Source organism: Scyliorhinus torazame, chromosome 5 (assembly GCF_047496885.1).
Source record: "Scyliorhinus torazame isolate Kashiwa2021f chromosome 5, sScyTor2.1, whole genome shotgun sequence".
In the NCBI taxonomy this organism is placed as follows: domain Eukaryota; kingdom Metazoa; phylum Chordata; class Chondrichthyes; order Carcharhiniformes; family Scyliorhinidae; genus Scyliorhinus; species Scyliorhinus torazame.
In genome coordinates, this window is record NC_092711.1 from 4,040,692 (window position 1) to 4,065,054 (window position 24,363).

The 24,363-nt window shown below is 51.5% G+C and overlaps 2 protein-coding genes and 1 long non-coding RNA gene across 3 annotated transcripts in view; 2 read left to right on the forward strand and 1 right to left on the reverse strand.

Annotated features, from left to right (window-relative positions):
- The window catches only part of LOC140418149 (uncharacterized), a 1,069,702-nt gene that overhangs the window by 352,802 nt on the left and 692,537 nt on the right, over positions 1-24,363 (reverse strand). The gene's annotated exons all lie outside the window — the stretch shown is intronic.
- LOC140418143 (chromodomain-helicase-DNA-binding protein 7-like) overlaps positions 1-24,363 on the forward strand; it is a 242,684-nt gene that overhangs the window by 69,061 nt on the left and 149,260 nt on the right. The window lies entirely within an intron of this gene.
- LOC140421341 (FACT complex subunit SPT16-like) overlaps positions 1-24,363 on the forward strand; it is a 46,464-nt gene that overhangs the window by 746 nt on the left and 21,355 nt on the right. Inside the window, exons 2-4 of the mRNA XM_072506011.1 lie at positions 6,193-6,339; positions 7,694-7,845; positions 23,149-23,321. Coding sequence (XP_072362112.1) covers positions 6,193-6,339; positions 7,694-7,845; positions 23,149-23,321 — 472 coding nt within the window. The remainder of the gene's footprint in view (positions 1-6,192; positions 6,340-7,693; positions 7,846-23,148; positions 23,322-24,363) is intronic.

Sequence of the window (24,363 nt, forward strand, 5' to 3'; positions counted from 1 at the left end):
AGCAGGGACGATAGTGACATTTAAGGGGCATCTTGACAAATATATGAATAGGATGGGAATAGAGGGATACGGACCCAGGAAGTGTAGAAGATTGTAGTTTAGTCGGGCAGCATGGTCGGCGCGGGCTTGGAGGGCCGAAGGGCCTGTTCCTGTGCTGTACATTTCTTTGTTCTTTGTTTGATGGGGACAGTGTAGCGTGAGCTTTACTAATATCTAACCCCGTGCGGTACCAGTCCTGGGAGTGTTTGATGGGGACAGTGTAGAGGGAGCTTTACTCTCTGTCTGACTGTGGTGTACCTGTCCTGGGAGTGTTTGATGGGGACAGTGTAGATGGAGCTTTCCTAATTTCTAACCCCGTGCGGTATCTCTCCTGGCAGTGTTTGATGGGGACAGTGCAGAGGAAGCTTTACTCTGTATCTAACCCCGTGCTGTGCCTGTCCTGGGAGTGTTTGATGGGGACAGTGTAGAGGGAGCTTTACTCTGTATCTAACCCCGTGCTGTACCTGTCCTGGGAGTGTTTGATGAGGACAGTGTAGAGGCAGCTTTACTCTGTATCTAACCCCGTGCTGTACCTGTCCTGGGAGTGTTTGATGGGGACAGTGTAGAGGGAGCTTTACTCTGTATCTAACCCCGTGCTGTACCTGTCCTGGGAGTGTTTGATGGGGACAGTGTAGAGGGAGCTTTACTCTGTATCTAACCCCGTGCTGTACCTTCCTGGGAGTGTTTGAATAGGACAGTGTTGAGGGAGCTTTACTCTGTATCTAACCCCGTGCTGTACCTGCCCTGGGAGTGTTTGATGGGGACAGTGTGGAGGGAGCTTTACTCTGTATCTAACCCTGTGCTGTACCTGTCCTGGGAGTGTTTGATGTGGACAGTGTAGAGGGAGCTTTACTCTGTATCTAACCCCATGCTGTACCTGTCCTGGGAGTGTTTGATGGGGACAGTGTAGAGGGAGCTTTACTCTGTATCTAACCCCGTGCTGTACCTGTCCTGGGAGTGTTTGATGGGGCAGTGTAGAGGGAGCTTTACTCTGTATCTAACCCCGTGCTGTACCTGTCCTGGGAGTGTTTGATGGGGACAGTGTAGAGGGAGCTTTACTCTGTATCTAATCCCGTGCTGTACCTGTCCTGGGAGTGTTTGATGGGGACAGTGTAGAGGGAGCTTTACTCTGTATCTAACCCCGTGCTGTACCTGTCCTGGGAGTGTTTGATGGGGACAGTGTAGAAGGAGCTTTACTCTATATCTAACCCCGTGTTGTACCTGTGCAGCGCGTGTTTGATGGGGACAGTGTGGAGGGAGCTTTACTCTGTATCTAACCCCGTGCTGCATCTGTTCTGGGAGTGTTTGATGGGGACAGTGTAGAAGGAGCTTTACTCTATATCTAACCCCGTGCTGTACGTGTCCTGGGAGTGTTTGATGGGGACAGTGTAGAGGGAGCTTTACTCTGTATCTAACCCGGTGATGTACCTGTCCGGGGTGTGTTTGATGGGGACAGTGTAGCGGGAGCTTTACTCTGTATCTAACCCTGTGCTGTACCTGTCCTGGGGGTGTTTGATGGGGACAGTGTAGAGGGAGCTTTACTCTGTATCTAACCCCGTGCTGTACCTGTCCTGGGAGTGTTTGATGGGGACAGTGTACAAAGAACAAAGAAATGTACAGCACAGGAACAGGCCCTTCGGCCCTCCAAGCCCGTGCCGACCATACTGCCCGACTAAACTACAATCTTCTACACTTCCTGGGTCCGTATCCTTCTATTCCCATCCTATTCATATATTTGTCAAGATGCCCCTTAAATGTCCCTATCGTCCCTGCTTCCACTACCTCCTCCGGTAGTGAGTTCCAGGAACCACTACCCTCTGCGTAAAAAACTTGCCTCGTACATCTACTCTAAACCTTGCCCCTCTCACCTTAAACCTATGCCCCCTAGTAATTGACCCCTCTACCCTGGGGAAAAGCCTCTGTCTATGCCCCTCATAATTTTGTATACCTCTATCAGGTCGCCCCTCAACCTCCTTCGTTCCAGTGAGAACAAACCGAGTTTATTCAATCGCTCCTCATAGCTTATGCCCTCCATACCAGGCAACATTCTGGTAAATCTCTTCTGCACCCTCTCTAAAGCCTCCACATCCTTCTGGTAGTGTGGCGACCAGAATTGAACACTATACTCCAAGTGTGGCCTAACTAAGGTTCTATACAGCTGCAACATGACTTGCCAATTCTTATACTCTAAAATGCCCCGGCCAATGAAGGCAAGCATGCCGTATGCCTTCTTGACTACCTTCTCCACCTGTGTTGCCCCTTTCAATGACCTGTGGACCTGTACTCCTAGATCTCTTTGACTTTCAATACTCTTGAGGGTTCTACCATTCACTGTATATTCCCTACCTGCATTAGACCTTCCAAAATGCATTACCTCACATTTGTCCGGATTAAACTCCATCTGCCATCTCTCCGCCCAAGTCTCCAGACAAACTAAATCCTGCTGTATCCTCTGACAGTCCTCATCGCTATCCGCAATTCCACCAACCTTTGTGTCGTCTGCAAACTTACTAATCAGACCAGTTACATTTTCCTCCAAATCATTTATATATACTACAAACAGCAAAGGTCCCAACACTGATCCCTGTGGAACACCACTGGTCACAGCCCTCCAATTAGAAAAGCATCCCTCCATTGCTACCCTCTGCCTTCTATGGCCTAGCCAGTTCTGTATCCACCTTGCCAGTTCACCCCTGATCCCGTGTGACTTCACCTTTTGTACTAGTCTACCATGAGGGACCTTGTCAAAGGCCTTACTGAAGTCCATATAGACAACATCTACTGCCCTACCTGCATCAATCATCTTAGTGACCTCCTCGAAAAACTCTATCAAGTTAGTGAGACACGACCTCCCCTTCACAAAACCGTGCTGCCTCTCACTAATACGTCCATTTGCTTCCAAATGGGAGTAGATCCTGTCTCGAAGAATTCTCTCCAGTAATTTCCCTACCACTGAAGTCAGGCTCACCGTCCTGTAGTTCCCGGGATTATCCTTGCTACCCTTCTTAAACAGAGGAACAACATTGGCTATTCTCCAGTCCTCCGGGACATCCCCTGAAGACAGCGAGGATCCAAAGATTTCTGTCAAGGCCTCAGCAATTTCCTCTCCAGCCTCCTTCAGTATTCTGGGGTAGATCCCATCAGGCCCTGGGGACTTATCTACCTTAATATTTTTTAAGACACCCAACACCTCGTCTTTTTGGATCACAATGTGACCCAGGCTATCTACACCCCCTTCTCCAGACTCAACATCTACCAATTCCTTCTCTTTGGTGAATACTGATGCAAAGTATTCATTTAGTACCTCGCCCATTTCCTCTGGCTCCACACATAGATTCCCTTGCCTATCCTTCAGTGGGCCAACCCTTTCCCTGGCTACCCTCTTGCTTTTTATGTACGTGTAAAAAGCCTTGGGATTTTCCTTAACCCTATTTGCCAATGACTTTTCATGACCCCTTCTAGCCCTCCTGACTCCTTGCTTAAGTTCCTTCCTACTAACAAAGAACAAAGAAATGTACAGCACAGGAACAGGCCCTTCGGCCCTCCAAGCCCGTGCCGACCATACTGCCCGACTAAACTACTTTCCTTATATGCCACACAGGCTTCGTCTGTTCCCAGCCTTTTAGCCCTGACAAATGCCTCCTTTTTCTTTTTGACGAGGCCTACAATATCACTCGTCATCCAAGGTTCCCGAAAATTGCCGTATTTATCTTTCTTCCTCACAGGAACATGCCTGTCCTGTATTCCTTTCAACTGACACTTGAAAGCCTCCCACATGTCAGATGTTGATTTGCCCTCAAACATCCGCCCCCAATCTATGTTCTTCAGTTCCCGCCTAATATTGTTATAATTAGCCTTCCCCCAATTTAGCACATTCATCCTCGGACCACTCTTATCCTTGTCCACCAGTACTTTAAAACTTACTGAATTGTGGTCACTGTTACCGAAATGTTCCCCTACTGAAACATCTACCACCTGGCCGGGCTCATTCCCCAATACCAGGTCCAGTACCGCCTCTTCCCTAGTTGGACTGTTTACATATTGTTTTAAGAAGCCCTCCTGGATGCTCCTTACAAACTCTGCCCCGTCTAAGCCCCTGGCACTAAGTGAGTCCCAGTCAATATTGGGGAAGTTGAAGTCTCCCATCACCACAACCCTGTTGTTTTTACTCTTTTCCAAAATCTGTCTACCTATCTGCTCCTCTATCTCCCGCTGGCTGTTGGGAGGCCTGTAGTATACCCCCAACATTGTGACTGCACCCTTCTTATTCCTGATCTCTACCCATATAGCCTTACTGCCCTCTGAGGTGTCCTCTCGCAGTATAGCTGTGATATTCTCCCGAACAAGTAGCGCAACTCCGCCTCCCCTTTTACATCCCCCTCTATCCCGCCTGAAACATCTAAATCCTGGAACGTTTAGCTGCCAATCCTGCCCTTCCCTCAACCAGGTCTCTGTAATGGCAACAACATCATAGTTCCAAGTAGTAATCCAAGCTCTAAGTTCATCTGCCTTACCCGTAATGCTCCTTGCATTAAAACATATGCACTTCAGGCCACCAGACCCGCTGTGTTCAGCAACTTCTCCCCGTCTGCTCTGCCTCAGAGCCACACTGTCCCTATTCCCTAGTTCTCCCTCAATGCTCTCACCTTCTGACCTATTGCTCCCGCGCCCACCCCCCTGCCATACTAGTTTAAACCCTCCCGTGTGACACTAGCAAACCTCGCGGCCAGGATATTTATGCCTCTCTGGTTTAGATGCAACCCGTCCATCTTATACAGGTCACACCTGCCCCGGAAGAGCTCCCAGTGGTCCAGATAACGGAAACCCTCCCTCCTACACCAGCTGTTTAGCCACGTGTTTGTCTGCTCTATCTTCCTATTTCTAGCCTCACTGGCACGTGGCACAGGGAGTAATCCCGAGATCACAACCCTCGAGGTCCTGTCTTTTAACTTTCTGCCTAGCTCCCTGAACTCCTGCTGCAGGACCTCATGCCCCTTCCTGCCTATGTCGTTAGTACCAATATGTACAACGACCTCTGCCTGTTTGCCCTCCCCCTTAAGGATTCCCTCTACCCGTTCGGAGACATCCTGGACCCTGGCACCAGGGAGGCAACATACCATCCTGGAGTCTCTTTCATGTCCACAGAAGCGCCTATCTGTGCCCCTGACTATAGAGTCCCCTATTACTATTACTCTTCTGCGCTTTGACCCTCCCTTCTGAACATAGAGGGAGCTTTACTCTGTATCTAACCCTGTGCTGTACCTGTCCTGGGAGTGTTTGATGTGGACAGTGTAGAGGGAGCTTTACTCTGTATCTAACCCCGTGCTGTACCTGTCTTGGGAGTGTTTGATGGGGACAGTGTAGAAGGAGCTTTACTCTGTATCTAACCCCGTGCTGTACCTGTCCTGGGAGTGTTTGATGGGGACAGTGTAGAGGGAGCTTTACTCTGTATCTCACCCCGTGCTGTACCTGTCCTGGGAGTGTTTGATGGGGACAGTGTAGAGGGAGCTTTACTCTGTATCTAACCCCGTGCTGTACCTGTCCCGGCAGTGTTTGATGGGGACAGTGTAGAGGGAGCTTTACTCTGTATCTAACCACGTGCTGTGTGTCCTGGGAGTGTTTGATGGGGACAGTGTAGAGGGAGCTTTACTCTGTATCTAACCCCGTGCTGTACCTGTCCTGGGAGTGTTTGATGGGGACAGTGTAGAGGGAGCTTTACTCTGTATCTAACCCCGTGCTGTACCTGTCCTGGGAGTGTTTGATGGGGACAGTGTAGAGGGAGCTTTACTCTGTATCTAACCCCGTGCTGTACCTGTCCTGGGAGTGTTTGATGGGGACAGTGTAGAGGGAGCTTTACTCTGTATCTAACCCCGTGCTGTACCTGTCCTGGGAGTGTTTGATGGGAACAGTGTAGAGGGAGCTTTACTCTGTATCTAACCCCGTGCTGTACCTGTCCTGGGAGTGTTTGATGGGGACAGTGTAAACGGAGCTTCACTCTGTATCTAACCCCGTGCTGTACCTGGCCTGGGAGTGTTTGATGGGGACAGTGTAGAGGGAGCTTTACTCTGTATCTAACCCCGTGCTGTACCTGTCCTGGGAGTGTTTGATGGGGACAGTGCAGAGGGAGCTTTACTCTGTCAATGTTGTTCCCAGGTGGATCTAAGTGCCACTGTCGCCTACACCCTGGCGGTGAAGGAAGACGGGGAGCTGAATGCGATGAAGAAAGCTGCCACCATCACTTCTGAGGTGTTCAACAAGTTCTTCAAGGAGCGGGTGATGGAGATCGTGGATGCCGACGAGGTAATGAAATGGGGGCCTTTCCATCGAGGCGTTCAAAGTCCATGCACGCGGGAATCATTCTTTATTTGTACGCCACATGTGGAGCAATTGAGGGGTGTTCAGGGCATTGATTGCTGGCTCGTTCAATCCAACTATTGATGATATTAAGGGGAGTAGATGGGGGTGATGGGGAGAAACTGTTCCCGCTCGTTGCGGGGGGGGGGGGGGGGGGGGGTTGTGGGATATCGGGCCATAAAGTTGTGACCATAGAGCTAGGTCACGGATCAACCGCAGCCTCGTTGAATGGTGTCCGTGTATTTTTAACCAGACTCTGTGGACTGTTTGCTGCTGACGTTGTAACTAGACTCTGTGGACTGTTTGCTGCTGTCTTTGTAACCAGACTCTCTGGACTGTTCGCTGCTGTCTTTGCAGCCAGTCTCTGTGGACTGTTCGCTGGTGTCTTTGTAACTAAACTCTGTGGACTGGTTTCTCCTGTCTTTGTAACTAGACTCTGTTTACTGCTGTCTTTGCAGCTAGACTGTGGACTGTTTGCTGCTGTCATTGTAACTAGACTCTGTGGACTGTTTGCTGCTGTCTTTGTAATTAGGCTCTGAACTGTTTGCTGTTTTTGTAACTAGACTCTGTAGACTGGTTACTCCTGTCTTTGTAACTAGACTCTGTAGACTGGTTGCTGCTGTCTTTGTAACTAGCCTCTGTAGACTGGTTGCTGCTGTCTTTGTAGCTAGACTCTGTGGACTGTGCTGCTGTCTTTGTAACTAGACTCTGTTTACTGCTGTCTTTGCAGCTAGACTGTGGACTGTTTGCTGCTGTCGTTGTAACTAGACTCTGTAGACTGGTTGCTGCTGTCTTTGTAACTAGCCTCTGTAGACTGGTTGCTGCTGTCTTTGTAGCTAGACTCTGTGGACTGGTTTCTCCTGTCTTTGTAACTAGACTCTGTGGACTGTTTGCTGCTGTCTTTGTAACTAGACTCTGTTTACTGCTGTCTTTGCAGCTAGACTGTGGACTGTTTGCTGCTGTCGTTGTAACTAGACTCTGTGGACTGTGCTGCTGTCTTTGTAACTAGACTGTAGACTGGTTGCTGCTGTCTTTGTAACTAGACTCTGTGGACTGGTTGCTGCTGCCTTTAATTAGACTCTGTGGACTGGTTGCTGCTGCCGTTTTAATGTGACTCTGTGGACTGCTGCTGCATTTGTAACTAAACTCTGTGGACTGTTTGGCACTGTCTTTGTAACTAGACTCTGTGGACTGGTTGCTGCTGCCTTTGTAACTGACAGCAGTAGCTACTTGGCTGCTACCTGTTTTGAAATGGCCGCTGTTAGTTAGATTTAACCGCTCTTTCTCCTCGTGACGACAGAAAGTACGGCACAGTAAGCTGGCGGAGTCGGTGGAGAAGGCGATTGAGGAGAAAAAGTATCTGGCAGGAGCAGACCCATCCACGGTGGAGATGTGTTATCCACCCATCATTCAGAGTGGAGGCAACTACAACCTCAAATTCAGCGTCGTCAGGTACCGCTCTGTGGAGTGGCTATCCACAGCTTTACTCTGTGTCTAACCCCGTGCTGTACCTGTCCTGGGAGTGTTTGATGGGGACAGTGTAGAGGGAGCTTTACTCTGTATCTAACCCCGTGCTGTACCTGTCCCGGGAGTGTTTGATGGGGACAGTGTAGAGTGTGCTTTACTCTGTATCTAACCCCGTGCTGTACATGTCCTGGGAGTGTTTGATGGGGTCAGTGTAGGGGGAGCTTTACTCTGTATCTAACCCCGTGCTGTAGCTGTCCTGGGAGTGTTTGATGGGGACAGTGTAGAGGGAGCTTTACTCTGTATCTAACCCCGTGCTGTAGCTGTCCTGGGAGTGTTTGATGGGGACAGTGCAGAGGGAGCTTTACTCTGTATCTAACCCCATGCTGTACCTGTCCTGGGAGTGTTTGATGGGGACAGTGTAGAGGGAGCTTTACTCTGTATCTAACCCCGTGCTGTACCTGTCCTGGGAGTGTTTGATGGGGACAGTGTAGAGGGAGCTTTACTCTGTATCTAACCCCGTGCTGTACCTGTCCTGGGAGTGTTTGATGGGGACAGTGTAGAGGGAGCTTTTCTCTGTTTCTAACCCCGTACTGTACCTCTCCTGGGAGTGTTTGATGGGGACAGTGCCGAGGGAGCTTTACTCTGTATCTAACCCCGTGTTGTACCTGTTCTGGGAGTGTTTGATGGGGACAGTGTAGAGTGTGCTTTACTCTGTATCTAACCCCGTGCTGTACCTGTCCTCGGAGTGTTTGATGGAGACAGTGTAGAGGGAGCTTTACTCTGTATCTAACCCCGTGCTGTAGCTGTCCTGGGAGTGTTTGATGGGGACAGTGTAGAGGGAGCTTTACTCTGTATCTAACCCCGTGCTGTAGCTGTCCTGGGAGTGTTTGATGGGGACAGTGCAGAGGGAGCTTTACTCTGTATCTAACCCCGTGCTGTACCTGTCCTGGGAGTGTTTGATGGGGACAGTGTAGAGGGAGCTTTTCTCTGTTTCTAACCCCGTACTGTACCTCTCCTGGGAGTGTTTGATGGGGACAGTGCCGAGGGAGCTTTACTCTGTATCTAACCCCGTGCTGTACCTGTCCTGGGAGTGTTTGATGGGGACAGTGTAGAGGGAGCTTTACTCTGTATCTAACCCCGTGCTGTACCTGTCCTGGGAGTGTTTGATGGGGACAGTGTAGAGGGAGCTTTACTCTGTATCTAACCCCGTGCTGTACCGGTCCTGGGAGTGTTTGATGGGGACAGTGTAGAGGGAGCTTCACTCTGTACCTAACCCCGTGCTGTACCTGTCCTGGGAGTGTTTGGTGGGGACAGTGTAGAGGGAGCTTTACTCTGTATCTAACCCCGTGCTGTACCTGTCCTGGGAGTGTTTGATGGGGACAGTGTAGAGGGAGCTTCACTCTGTACCTAACCCCGTGCTGTACCTGTCCTGGGAGTGTTTGATGGGGACAGTGTAGAGGGAGCTTTACTCTGTATCTAACCCCGTGCTGTACCTGTCCTGGGAGTGTTTGATGGGGACAGTGTGGAGGGAGCTTTACTCTGTATCTAACCCCGTGCTGTACCTGTCCTGGGAGTGTTTGATGGGGACAGTGTAGAGGGAGCTTTACTCTGTACCTAACCCCGTGCTGTACCTGTCCTGGGAGTGTTTGATGGGGCAGTGTAGAGGGAGCTTTACTCTGTATCTAACCCCGTGCTGTACCTGTTCTGGGAGTGTTTGATGGGGACAGTGTAGAGGGAGCTTTACTCTGTATCTAACCCCGTGCTGTACCTGTCCTGGGAGTGTTTGATGGGGACAGTGTAGAGGGGGCTTTACTCTGTATCTAACCCCGTGCTGTACCTGTCCTGGGAATGTTTGATGGGGACAGTGTAGAGGGAGCTTTACTCTGTATCTAACCCCGTGCTGTACCTGTCCTGGGAGTGTTTGATGGGGACAGTGTATCGGGAGCTTTACTCTGTATCTAATCCCGTGCTGTACCTGTCCTGGGAGTGTTTGATGGGGACAGTGTAGAGGGAGCTTTACTCTGTATCTAACCCCGTGCTGTACCTGTCCTGGGAGTGTTTGATGGGGACAGTGTAGAGGGAGCTTTACTCTGTATCTAACCCCGTGCTGTACCGGTCCTGGGAGAGTTTGATGGGAACAGTGTAGAGGGAGCTTTACTCTGTATTTAACCCCGTGCTGTGCCTGTCCTGTGAGTGTTAGATGGGGACAGTGTAGAGGGAGCTTTACTCTGTATCTAACCCCGTGCTGTACCTGTCCTGGGAGTGTTTGATGGGGACAGTGTAGAGGGGGCTTTACTCTGTATCTAACCCCGTGCTGTACCTGTCCTGGGAGTGTTTGATGGGGACAGTGTAGAGGGAGCTTTACTCTCTATCTAACCCCGTGCTGTACCTGTCCTGGGAGTGTTTGATGGGGACAGTGTATCGGGAGCTTTACTCTGTATCTAATCCCGTGCTGTACCTGTCCTGGGAGTGTTTGATGGGGACAGTGTAGAGGGAGCTTTACTCTGTATCTAACCCCGTGCTGTACCTGTCCTGGGAGTGTTTGATGGGGACAGTGTAGAGGGAGCTTTACTCTGTATCTAACCCCGTGCTGTACCTGTCCTGGGAGAGTTTGATGGGAACAGTGTAGAGGGAGCTTTACTCTGTATTTAACCCCGTGCTGTGCCTGTCCTGTGAGTGTTACATGGGGACAGTGTAGAGGGAGCTTTACTCTGTATCTAACCCCGTGCTGTACCTGTCCTGGGAGTGTTTGATGGGGACAGTGTAGAGGGAGCTTTACTCTGTATCTAACCCCGTGCTGTACCTGCCCTGGGAGTGTTTGATGGGGACAGTGTAGAGGGAGCTTTACTCTGTATCTAACCCCGTGCTGTACCGGTCCTGGGAGAGTTTGATGGGAACAGTGTAGAGGGAGCTTTACTCTGTATTTAACCCCGTGCTGTGCCTGTCCTGTGAGTGTTAGATGGGGACAGTGTAGAGGGAGCTTTACTCTGTATCTAACCCCGTGCTGTACCTGTCCTGGGAGTGTTTGATGGGGACAGTGTAGAGGGGGCTTTACTCTGTATCTAACCCCGTGCTGTACCTGTCCTGGGAGTGTTTGATGGGGACAGTGTAGAGGGAGCTTTACTCTGTATCTAACCCCGTGCTGTACCTGTCCTGGGAGTGTTTGATGGGGACAGTGTATCGGGAGCTTTACTCTGTATCTAATCCCGTGCTGTACCTGTCCTGGGAGTGTTTGATGGGGACAGTGTAGAGGGAGCTTTACTCTGTATCTAACCCCGTGCTGTACCTGTCCTGGGAGTGTTTGATGGGGACAGTGTAGAGGGAGCTTTACTCTGTATCTAACCCCGTGCTGTACCTGTCCTGGGAGAGTTTGATGGGAACAGTGTAGAGGGAGCTTTACTCTGTATTTAACCCCGTGCTGTGCCTGTCCTGTGAGTGTTACATGGGGACAGTGTAGAGGGAGCTTTACTCTGTATCTAACCCCGTGCTGTACCTGTCCTGGGAGTGTTTGATGGGGACAGTGTAGAGGGAGCTTTACTCTGTATCTAACCCCGTGCTGTACCTGTCCTGGGAGTGTTTGATGGGGGCAGTGTAGAGGGAGCTTTACTCTGTATCTAACCCCGTGCTGTACCTGTCCTGGGAGTGTTTGATGGGGGCAGTGTAGAGGGAGCTTTACTCTGCATCTAACCTCGTGCTGTACCTGTCCTGGGAGTGTTTGACGGGGACAGTGTAGAGGGAGCTTCACTCTGTACCTAACCCCGTGCTGTACCTGTCCTGGGAGTGTTTGATGGGGACAGTGTAGAGGGAGCTTTACTCTGTATCTAACCCCGTGCTGTACCTGTCCTGGGAGTGTTTGATGGGGACAGTGTGGAGGGAGCTTTACTCTGTATCTAACCCCGTGCTGTACCTGTCCTGGGAGTGTTTGATGGGGACAGTGTAGAGGGAGCTTTACTCTGTACCTAACCCCGTGCTGTACCTGTCCTGGGAGTGTTTGATGGGGCAGTGTAGAGGGAGCTTTACTCTGTATCTAACCCCGTGCTGTACCTGTTCTGGGAGTGTTTGATGGGGACAGTGTAGAGGGAGCTTTACTCTGTATCTAACCCCGTGCTGTACCTGTCCTGGGAGTGTTTGATGGGGACAGTGTAGAGGGGGCTTTACTCTGTATCTAACCCCGTGCTGTACCTGTCCTGGGAATGTTTGATGGGGACAGTGTAGAGGGAGCTTTACTCTGTATCTAACCCCGTGCTGTACCTGTCCTGGGAGTGTTTGATGGGGACAGTGTATCGGGAGCTTTACTCTGTATCTAATCCCGTGCTGTACCTGTCCTGGGAGTGTTTGATGGGGACAGTGTAGAGGGAGCTTTACTCTGTATCTAACCCCGTGCTGTATCTGTCCTGGGAGTGTTTGATGGGGACAGTGTAGAGGGAGCTTTACTCTGTATCTAACCCCGTGCTGTACCGGTCCTGGGAGAGTTTGATGGGAACAGTGTAGAGGGAGCTTTACTCTGTATTTAACCCCGTGCTGTGCCTGTGCTGTGAGTGTTAGATGGGGACAGTGTAGAGGGAGCTTTACTCTGTATCTAACCCCGTGCTGTACCTGTCCTGGGAGTGTTTGATGGGGACAGTGTAGAGGGGGCTTTACTCTGTATCTAACCCCGTGCTGTACCTGTCCTGGGAGTGTTTGATGGGGACAGTGTAGAGGGAGCTTTACTCTGTATCTAACCCCGTGCTGTACCTGTCCTGGGAGTGTTTGATGGGGACAGTGTATCGGGAGCTTTACTCTGTATCTAATCCCGTGCTGTACCTGTCCTGGGAGTGTTTGATGGGGACAGTGTAGAGGGAGCTTTACTCTGTATCTAACCCCGTGCTGTACCTGTCCTGGGAGTGTTTGATGGGGACAGTGTAGAGGGAGCTTTACTCTGTATCTAACCCCGTGCTGTACCTGTCCTGGGAGAGTTTGATGGGAACAGTGTAGAGGGAGCTTTACTCTGTATTTAACCCCGTGCTGTGCCTGTCCTGTGAGTGTTACATGGGGACAGTGTAGAGGGAGCTTTACTCTGTATCTAACCCCGTGCTGTACCTGTCCTGGGAGTGTTTGATGGGGACAGTGTAGAGGGAGCTTTACTCTGTATCTAACCCCGTGCTGTACCTGCCCTGGGAGTGTTTGATGGGGACAGTGTAGAGGGAGCTTTACTCTGTATCTAACCCCGTGCTGTACCGGTCCTGGGAGAGTTTGATGGGAACAGTGTAGAGGGAGCTTTACTCTGTATTTAACCCCGTGCTGTGCCTGTCCTGTGAGTGTTAGATGGGGACAGTGTAGAGGGAGCTTTACTCTGTATCTAACCCCGTGCTGTACCTGTCCTGGGAGTGTTTGATGGGGACAGTGTAGAGGGGGCTTTACTCTGTATCTAACCCCGTGCTGTACCTGTCCTGGGAGTGTTTGATGGGGACAGTGTAGAGGGAGCTTTACTCTGTATCTAACCCCGTGCTGTACCTGTCCTGGGAGTGTTTGATGGGGACAGTGTATCGGGAGCTTTACTCTGTATCTAATCCCGTGCTGTACCTGTCCTGGGAGTGTTTGATGGGGACAGTGTAGAGGGAGCTTTACTCTGTATCTAACCCCGTGCTGTACCTGTCCTGGGAGTGTTTGATGGGGACAGTGTAGAGGGAGCTTTACTCTGTATCTAACCCCGTGCTGTACCTGTCCTGGGAGAGTTTGATGGGAACAGTGTAGAGGGAGCTTTACTCTGTATTTAACCCCGTGCTGTGCCTGTCCTGTGAGTGTTACATGGGGACAGTGTAGAGGGAGCTTTACTCTGTATCTAACCCCGTGCTGTACCTGTCCTGGGAGTGTTTGATGGGGACAGTGTAGAGGGAGCTTTACTCTGTATCTAACCCCGTGCTGTACCTGTCCTGGGAGTGTTTGATGGGGGCAGTGTAGAGGGAGCTTTACTCTGTATCTAACCCCGTGCTGTACCTGTCCTGGGAGTGTTTGATGGGGGCAGTGTAGAGGGAGCTTTACTCTGCATCTAACCTCGTGCTGTACCTGTCCTGGGAGTGTTTGACGGGGACAGTGTAGAGGGAGCTTCACTCTGTACCTAACCCCGTGCTGTACCTGTCCTGGGAGTGTTTGATGGGGACAGTGTAGAGGGAGCTTTACTCTGTATCTAACCCCGTGCTGTACCTGTCCTGGGAGTGTTTGATGGGGACAGTGTGGAGGGAGCTTTACTCTGTATCTAACCCCGTGCTGTACCTGTCCTGGGAGTGTTTGATGGGGACAGTGTAGAGGGAGCTTTACTCTGTACCTAACCCCGTGCTGTACCTGTCCTGGGAGTGTTTGATGGGGCAGTGTAGAGGGAGCTTTACTCTGTATCTAACCCCGTGCTGTACCTGTTCTGGGAGTGTTTGATGGGGACAGTGTAGAGGGAGCTTTACTCTGTATCTAACCCCGTGCTGTACCTGTCCTGGGAGTGTTTGATGGGGACAGTGTAGAGGGGGCTTTACTCTGTATCTAACCCCGTGCTGTACCTGTCCTGGGAATGTTTGATGGGGACAGTGTAGAGGGAGCTTTACTCTGTATCTAACCCCGTGCTGTACCTGTCCTGGGAGTGTTTGATGGGGACAGTGTATCGGGAGCTTTACTCTGTATCTAATCCCGTGCTGTACCTGTCCTGGGAGTGTTTGATGGGGACAGTGTAGAGGGAGCTTTACTCTGTATCTAACCCCGTGCTGTATCTGTCCTGGGAGTGTTTGATGGGGACAGTGTAGAGGGAGCTTTACTCTGTATCTAACCCCGTGCTGTACCGGTCCTGGGAGAGTTTGATGGGAACAGTGTAGAGGGAGCTTTACTCTGTATTTAACCCCGTGCTGTGCCTGTGCTGTGAGTGTTAGATGGGGACAGTGTAGAGGGAGCTTTACTCTGTATCTAACCCCGTGCTGTACCTGTCCTGGGAGTGTTTGATGGGGACAGTGTAGAGGGGGCTTTACTCTGTATCTAACCCCGTGCTGTACCTGTCCTGGGAGTGTTTGATGGGGACAGTGTTGAGGGAGCTTTACTCTGTATCTAACCCCGTGCTGTACCTGTCCTGGGAGTGTTTGATGGGGACAGTGTATCGGGAGCTTTACTCTGTATCTAATCCCGTGCTGTACCTGTCCTGGGAGTGTTTGATGGGGACAGTGTAGAGGGAGCTTTACTCTGTATCTAACCCCGTGCTGTACCTGTTCTGGGAGTGTTTGATGGGGACAGTGTAGAGTGTGCTTTACTCTGTATCTAACCCCGTGCTGTACCTGTCCTCGGAGTGTTTGATGGAGACAGTGTAGAGGGAGCTTTACTCTGTATCTAACCCCGTGCTGTAGCTGTCCTGGGAGTGTTTGATGGGGACAGTGTAGAGGGAGCTTTACTCTGTATCTAACCCCGTGCTGTAGCTGTCCTGGGAGTGTTTGATGGGGACAGTGTAGAGGGAGCTTTACTCTGTATCTAACCCCGTGCTGTACCTGTCCTGGGAGTGTTTGATGGGGACAGTGTAGAGGGAGCTTTTCTCTGTTTCTAACCCCGTACTGTACCTCTCCTGGGAGTGTTTGATGGGGACAGTGCCGAGGGAGCTTTACTCTGTATCTAACCCCGTGTTGTACCTGTTCTGGGAGTGTTTGATGGGGACAGTGTAGAGTGTGCTTTACTCTGTATCTAACCCCGTGCTGTACCTGTCCTCGGAGTGTTTGATGGAGACAGTGTAGAGGGAGCTTTACTCTGTATCTAACCCCGTGCTGTAGCTGTCCTGGGAGTGTTTGATGGGGACAGTGTAGAGGGAGCTTTACTCTGTATCTAACCCCGTGCTGTAGCTGTCCTGGGAGTGTTTGATGGGGACAGTGTAGAGGGAGCTTTACTCTGTATCTAACCCCGTGCTGTACCTGTCCTGGGAGTGTTTGATGGGGACAGTGTAGAGGGAGCTTTTCTCTGTTTCTAACCCCGTACTGTACCTCTCCTGGGAGTGTTTGATGGGGACAGTGCCGAGGGAGCTTTACTCTGTATCTAACCCCGTGCTGTACCTGTCCTGGGAGTGTTTGATGGGGACAGTGTAGAGGGAGCTTTACTCTGTATCTAACCCCGTGCTGTACCTGTCCTGGGAGTGTTTGATGGGGACAGTGTAGAGGGAGCTTTACTCTGTATCTAACCCCGTGCTGTACCGGTCCTGGGAGTGTTTGATGGGGACAGTGTAGAGGGAGCTTCACTCTGTACCTAACCCCGTGCTGTACCTGTCCTGGGAGTGTTTGGTGGGGACAGTGTAGAGGGAGCTTTACTCTGTATCTAACCCCGTGCTGTACCTGTCCTGGGAGTGTTTGATGGGGACAGTGTAGAGGGAGCTTCACTCTGTACCTAACCCCGTGCTGTACCTGTCCTGGGAGTGTTTGATGGGGACAGTGTAGAGGGAGCTTTACTCTGTATCTAACCCCGTGCTGTACCTGTCCTGGGAGTGTTTGATGGGGACAGTGTGGAGGGAGCTTTACTCTGTATCTAACCCCGTGCTGTACCTGTCCTGGGAGTGTTTGATGGGGACAGTGTAGAGGGAGCTTTACTCTGTACCTAACCCCGTGCTGTACCTGTCCTGGGAGTGTTTGATGGGGCAGTGTAGAGGGAGCTTTACTCTGTATCTAACCCCGTGCTGTACCTGTTCTGGGAGTGTTTGATGGGGACAGTGTAGAGGGAGCTTTACTCTGTATCTAACCCCGTGCTGTACCTGTCCTGGGAGTGTTTGATGGGGACAGTGTAGAGGGGGCTTTACTCTGTATCTAACCCCGTGCTGTACCTGTCCTGGGAATGTTTGATGGGGACAGTGTAGAGGGAGCTTTACTCTGTATCTAACCCCGTGCTGTACCTGTCCTGGGAGTGTTTGATGGGGACAGTGTATCGGGAGCTTTACTCTGTATCTAATCCCGTGCTGTACCTGTCCTGGGAGTGTTTGATGGGGACAGTGTAGAGGGAGCTTTACTCTGTATCTAACCCCGTGCTGTACCTGTCCTGGGAGTGTTTGATGGGGACAGTGAAGAGGGAGCTTTACTCTGTATCTAACCCCGTGCTGTACCGGTCCTGGGAGAGTTTGATGGGAACAGTGTAGAGGGAGCTTTACTCTGTATTTAACCCCGTGCTGTGCCTGTCCTGTGAGTGTTAGATGGGGACAGTGTAGAGGGAGCTTTACTCTGTATCTAACCCCGTGCTGTACCTGTCCTGGGAGTGTTTGATGGGGACAGTGTAGAGGGGGCTTTACTCTGTATCTAACCCCGTGCTGTACCTGTCCTGGGAGTGTTTGATGGGGACAGTGTAGAGGGAGCTTTACTCTGTATCTAACCCCGTGCTGTACCTGTCCTGGGAGTGTTTGATGGGGACAGTGTATCGGGAGCTTTACTCTGTATCTAATCCCGTGCTGTACCTGTCCTGGGAGTGTTTGATGGGGACAGTGTAGAGGGAGCTTTACTCTGTATCTAACCCCGTGCTGTACCTGTCCTGGGAGTGTTTGATGGGGACAGTGTAGAGGGAGCTTTACTCTGTATCTAACCCCGTGCTGTACCTGTCCTGGGAGAGTTTGATGGGAACAGTGTAGAGGGAGCTTTACTCTGTATTTAACCCCGTGCTGTGCCTGTCCTGTGAGTGTTACATGGGGACAGTGTAGAGGGAGCTTTACTCTGTATCTAACCCCGTGCTGTACCTGTCCTGGGAGTGTTTGATGGGGACAGTGTAGAGGGAGCTTTACTCTGTATCTAACCCCGTGCTGTACCTGCCCTGGGAGTGTTTGATGGGGACAGTGTAGAGGGAGCTTTACTCTGTATCTAACCCCGTGCTGTACCGGTCCTGGGAGAGTTTGATGGGAACAGTGTAGAGGGAGCTTTACTCTGTATTTAACCCCGTGCTGTGCCTGTCCTGTGAGTGTTAGATGGGGACAGTGTAGAGGGAGCTTTACTCTGTATCTAACCCCGTGCTGTACCTGTCCTGGGAGTGTTTGATGGGGACAGTGTAGAGGGGGCTTTACTCTGTATCTAACCCCGTGCTGTACCTGTCCTGGGAGTGTTTGATGGGGACAGTGTAGAGGGAGCTTTACTCTGTATCTAACCCCGTGCTGTACCTGTCCTGGGAGTGTTTGATGGGGACAGTGTATCGGGAGCTTTACTCTGTATCTAATCCCGTGCTGTACCTGTCCTGGGAGTGTTTGATGGGGACAGTGTAGAGGGAGCTTTACTCTGTATCTAACCCCGTGCTGTACCTGTCCTGGGAGTGTTTGATGGGGACAGTGTAGAGGGAGCTTTACTCTGTATCTAACCCCGTGCTGTACCTGTCCTGGGAGAGTTTGATGGGAACAGTGTAGAGGGAGCTTTACTCTGTATTTAACCCCGTGCTGTGCCTGTCCTGTGAGTGTTACATGGGGACAGTGTAGAGGGAGCTTTACTCTGTATCTAACCCCGTGCTGTACCTGTCCTGGGAGTGTTTGATGGGGACAGTGTAGAGGGAGCTTTACTCTGTATCTAACCCCGTGCTGTACCTGTCCTGGGAGTGTTTGATGGGGGCAGTGTAGAGGGAGCTTTACTCTGTATCTAACCCCGTGCTGTACCTGTCCTGGGAGTGTTTGATGGGGGCAGTGTAGAGGGAGCTTTACTCTGCATCTAACCTCGTGCTGTACCTGTCCTGGGAGTGTTTGACGGGGACAGTGTAGAGGGAGCTTCACTCTGTACCTAACCCCGTGCTGTACCTGTCCTGGGAGTGTTTGATGGGGACAGTGTAGAGGGAGCTTTACTCTGTATCTAACCCCGTGCTGTACCTGTCCTGGGAGTGTTTGATGGGGACAGTGTGGAGGGAGCTTTACTCTGTATCTAACCCCGTGCTGTACCTGTCCTGGGAGTGTTTGATGGGGACAGTGTAGAGGGAGCTTTACTCTGTACCTAACCCCGTGCTGTACCTGTCCTGGGAGTGTTTGATGGGGCAGTGTAGAGGGAGCTTTACTCTGTATCTAACCCCGTGCTGTACCTGTTCTGGGAGTGTTTGATGGGGACAGTGTAGAGGGAGCTTTACTCTGTATCTAACCCCGTGCTGTACCTGTCCTGGGAGTGTTTGATGGGGACAGTGTAGAGGGGGCTTTACTCTGTATCTAACCCCGTGCTGTACCTGTCCTGGGAATGTTTGATGGGGACAGTGTAGAGGGAGCTTTACTCTGTATCTAACCCCGTGCTGTACCTGTCCTGGGAGTGTTTGATGGGGACAGTGTATCGGGAGCTTTACTCTGTATCTAATCCCGTGCTGTACCTGTCCTGGGAGTGTTTGATGGGGACAGTGTAGAGGGAGCTTTACTCTGTATCTAACCCCGTGCTGTATCTGTCCTGGGAGTGTTTGATGGGGACAGTGTAGAGGGAGCTTTACTCTGTATCTAACCCCGTGCTGTACCGGTCCTGGGAGAGTTTGATGGGAACAGTGTAGAGGGAGCTTTACTCTGTATTTAACCCCGTGCTGTGCCTGTGCTGTGAGTGTTAGATGGGGACAGTGTAGAGGGAGCTTTACTCTGTATCTAACCCCGTGCTGTACCTGTCCTGGGAGTGTTTGATGGGGACAGTGTAGAGGGGGCTTTACTCTGTATCTAACCCCGTGCTGTACCTGTCCTGGGAGTGTTTGATGGGGACAGTGTAGAGGGAGCTTTACTCTGTATCTAACCCCGTGCTGTACCTGTCCTGGGAGTGTTTGATGGGGACAGTGTATCGGGAGCTTTACTCTGTATCTAATCCCGTGCTGTACCTGTCCTGGGAGTGTTTGATGGGGACAGTGTAGAGGGAGCTTTACTCTGTATCTAACCCCGTGCTGTACCTGTCCTGGGAGTGTTTGATGGGGACAGTGTAGAGGGAGCTTTACTCTGTATCTAACCCCGTGCTGTACCTGTCCTGGGAGAGTTTGATGGGAACAGTGTAGAGGGAGCTTTACTCTGTATTTAACCCCGTGCTGTGCCTGTCCTGTGAGTGTTACATGGGGACAGTGTAGAGGGAGCTTTACTCTGTATCTAACCCCGTGCTGTACCTGTCCTGGGAGTGTTTGATGGGGACAGTGTAGAGGGAGCTTTACTCTGTATCTAACCCCGTGCTGTACCTGCCCTGGGAGTGTTTGATGGGGACAGTGTAGAGGGAGCTTTACTCTGTATCTAACCCCGTGCTGTACCGGTCCTGGGAGAGTTTGATGGGAACAGTGTAGAGGGAGCTTTACTCTGTATTTAACCCCGTGCTGTGCCTGTCCTGTGAGTGTTAGATGGGGACAGTGTAGAGGGAGCTTTACTCTGTATCTAACCCCGTGCTGTACCTGTCCTGGGAGTGTTTGATGGGGACAGTGTAGAGGGGGCTTTACTCTGTATCTAACCCCGTGCTGTACCTGTCCTGGGAGTGTTTGATGGGGACAGTGTAGAGGGAGCTTTACTCTGTATCTAACCCCGTGCTGTACCTGTCCTGGGAGTGTTTGATGGGGACAGTGTATCGGGAGCTTTACTCTGTATCTAATCCCGTGCTGTACCTGTCCTGGGAGTGTTTGATGGGGACAGTGTAGAGGGAGCTTTACTCTGTATCTAACCCCGTGCTGTACCTGTCCTGGGAGTGTTTGATGGGGACAGTGTAGAGGGAGCTTTACTCTGTATCTAACCCCGTGCTGTACCTGTCCTGGGAGAGTTTGATGGGAACAGTGTAGAGGGAGCTTTACTCTGTATTTAACCCCGTGCTGTGCCTGTCCTGTGAGTGTTACATGGGGACAGTGTAGAGGGAGCTTTACTCTGTATCTAACCCCGTGCTGTACCTGTCCTGGGAGTGTTTGATGGGGACAGTGTAGAGGGAGCTTTACTCTGTATCTAACCCCGTGCTGTACCTGTCCTGGGAGTGTTTGATGGGGGCAGTGTAGAGGGAGCTTTACTCTGTATCTAACCCCGTGCTGTACCTGTCCTGGGAGTGTTTGATGGGGGCAGTGTAGAGGGAGCTTTACTCTGCATCTAACCTCGTGCTGTACCTGTCCTGGGAGTGTTTGACGGGGACAGTGTAGAGGGAGCTTCACTCTGTACCTAACCCCGTGCTGTACCTGTCCTGGGAGTGTTTGATGGGGACAGTGTAGAGGGAGCTTTACTCTGTATCTAACCCCGTGCTGTACCTGTCCTGGGAGTGTTTGATGGGGACAGTGTGGAGGGAGCTTTACTCTGTATCTAACCCCGTGCTGTACCTGTCCTGGGAGTGTTTGATGGGGACAGTGTAGAGGGAGCTTTACTCTGTACCTAACCCCGTGCTGTACCTGTCCTGGGAGTGTTTGATGGGGCAGTGTAGAGGGAGCTTTACTCTGTATCTAACCCCGTGCTGTACCTGTTCTGGGAGTGTTTGATGGGGACAGTGTAGAGGGAGCTTTACTCTGTATCTAACCCCGTGCTGTACCTGTCCTGGGAGTGTTTGATGGGGACAGTGTAGAGGGGGCTTTACTCTGTATCTAACCCCGTGCTGTACCTGTCCTGGGAATGTTTGATGGGGACAGTGTAGAGGGAGCTTTACTCTGTATCTAACCCCGTGCTGTACCTGTCCTGGGAGTGTTTGATGGGGACAGTGTATCGGGAGCTTTACTCTGTATCTAATCCCGTGCTGTACCTGTCCTGGGAGTGTTTGATGGGGACAGTGTAGAGGGAGCTTTACTCTGTATCTAACCCCGTGCTGTATCTGTCCTGGGAGTGTTTGATGGGGACAGTGTAGAGGGAGCTTTACTCTGTATCTAACCCCGTGCTGTACCGGTCCTGGGAGAGTTTGATGGGAACAGTGTAGAGGGAGCTTTACTCTGTATTTAACCCCGTGCTGTGCCTGTGCTGTGAGTGTTAGATGGGGACAGTGTAGAGGGAGCTTTACTCTGTATCTAACCCCGTGCTGTACCTGTCCTGGGAGTGTTTGATGGGGACAGTGTAGAGGGGGCTTTACTCTGTATCTAACCCCGTGCTGTACCTGTCCTGGGAGTGTTTGATGGGGACAGTGTAGAGGGAGCTTTACTCTGTATCTAACCCCGTGCTGTACCTGTCCTGGGAGTGTTTGATGGGGACAGTGTATCGGGAGCTTTACTCTGTATCTAATCCCGTGCTGTACCTGTCCTGGGAGTGTTTGATGGGGACAGTGTAGAGGGAGCTTTACTCTGTATCTAACCCCGTGCTGTACCTGTCCTGGGAGTGTTTGATGGGGACAGTGTAGAGGGAGCTTTACTCTGTATCTAACCCCGTGCTGTACCTGTCCTGGGAGAGTTTGATGGGAACAGTGTAGAGGGAGCTTTACTCTGTATTTAACCCCGTGCTGTGCCTGTCCTGTGAGTGTTACATGGGGACAGTGTAGAGGGAGCTTTACTCTGTATCTAACCCCGTGCTGTACCTGTCCTGGGAGTGTTTGATGGGGACAGTGTAGAGGGAGCTTTACTCTGTATCTAACCCCGTGCTGTACCTGCCCTGGGAGTGTTTGATGGGGACAGTGTAGAGGGAGCTTTACTCTGTATCTAACCCCGTGCTGTACCGGTCCTGGGAGAGTTTGATGGGAACAGTGTAGAGGGAGCTTTACTCTGTATTTAACCCCGTGCTGTGCCTGTCCTGTGAGTGTTAGATGGGGACAGTGTAGAGGGAGCTTTACTCTGTATCTAACCCCGTGCTGTACCTGTCCTGGGAGTGTTTGATGGGGACAGTGTAGAGGGGGCTTTACTCTGTATCTAACCCCGTGCTGTACCTGTCCTGGGAGTGTTTGATGGGGACAGTGTAGAGGGAGCTTTACTCTGTATCTAACCCCGTGCTGTACCTGTCCTGGGAGTGTTTGATGGGGACAGTGTATCGGGAGCTTTACTCTGTATCTAATCCCGTGCTGTACCTGTCCTGGGAGTGTTTGATGGGGACAGTGTAGAGGGAGCTTTACTCTGTATCTAACCCCGTGCTGTACCTGTCCTGGGAGTGTTTGATGGGGACAGTGTAGAGGGAGCTTTACTCTGTATCTAACCCAGTGCTGTACCTGTCCTGGGAGAGTTTGATGGGAACAGTGTAGAGGGAGCTTTACTCTGTATTTAACCCCGTGCTGTGCCTGTCCTGTGAGTGTTACATGGGGACAGTGTAGAGGGAGCTTTACTCTGTATCTAACCCCGTGCTGTACCTGTCCTGGGAGTGTTTGATGGGGACAGTGCAGAGGGAGCTTTACTCTGTATCTAACCCCGTGCTGTACCTGTCCTGGGAGAGTTTGACGGGGGCAGTGCAGAAGGGGTGTTTAACTCTGCCTGTTTGCCTCCATGCAGTGACAAGAACCACATGCACTTTGGGGCGATCACGTGTGCGATGGGAATCCGTTACAAATCGTACTGCTCCAATATCGTGCGGACCCTAATGGTCGATCCACCTCAGGAGATGCAGGAAAAGTATAACTTCCTGCTGCAGATCGAGGAGGAGCTGCTGAAGGAGATGAAGAACGGTGCGTGTTGTGGGAGTCGGGCTGGGGGGAGGGGGGCGGTAGCTGAGTGTTAGTCCCCAATTCTCCATCAATCCGAAATCCTCTATTAAATCTCCCCCCTCTTATTCGTCGCTGGACAATTTAGCACGACCAATCCACCTAACTTGCACGTCTTTGGACTGTGGGAGGAAACCCACGCAGACACGGGGAGACCGAGCAGACTCCGCACAGACAGTGACCCAAGCCGGAATCGAACCTGGGACCCTTGGAGCCGTGAGGCAGCCCTGAGATTGGCGGCGACGGAACGAACGTCACGCCACGGGAGTGTGGGGGGCTCGACCATTTGCAGTCTGGCTGAATTCTCACTGAGGACATTTGTAGCCAGATCTGAAATGAAAATCGCTTATTGTCACAAGTCGGCTTCAAATGAAGTTACTGTGAAAAGCCCCCCTAGTCGCCACATTCCGGCGCCTGTTCGGGGAGGCTGGTACGGGATTTGCAGGCGATTATGGAGATAGGCAGGATGTAGAGTTGCGAGGGGAATACAAAGCCGATATAATTTAACGGGCGGCGGTATGGCGGGGGGGGGAGGAGCGAGAAAGTGCCCTATCATTTGGGCAAGAGAGGAATATTCTCTGCAGAATTCCCACCACAACGGGCTGAATGGGCCCCTCCTGTTCCTGTGTAACAGACTCGAGGAGAGGGGCTGAATGGGCTCCCTCCTGTTCCTGTGTAACAGACACGAGGAGGGGGCTGAATGGGCCACCTCCTGTTCCTGTGTAACAGACTCGAGGAGGGGGGGCTGAATGGGCTTCCTCCTGTTCCTGTGTAACAGACTCGAGGAGGGGTATGAATGGGCCTCCTCCTGTTCCTGTGTAACAGACTCGAGGAGAGGGGGCTGAATGGGCCTCCTGTTCCTGTGTAACAGACTTGAGGAGGGGGCTGAATGGGCCTCCTCCTGTTCCTGTGTAACAGACTCGAGGAGGGGCTGAATGGGCCTCCTCCTGTTCCTGTGTAACAGACTCGAGGGGCTGACTGGGCCTCCTCCTGTTCCTGTGTAACA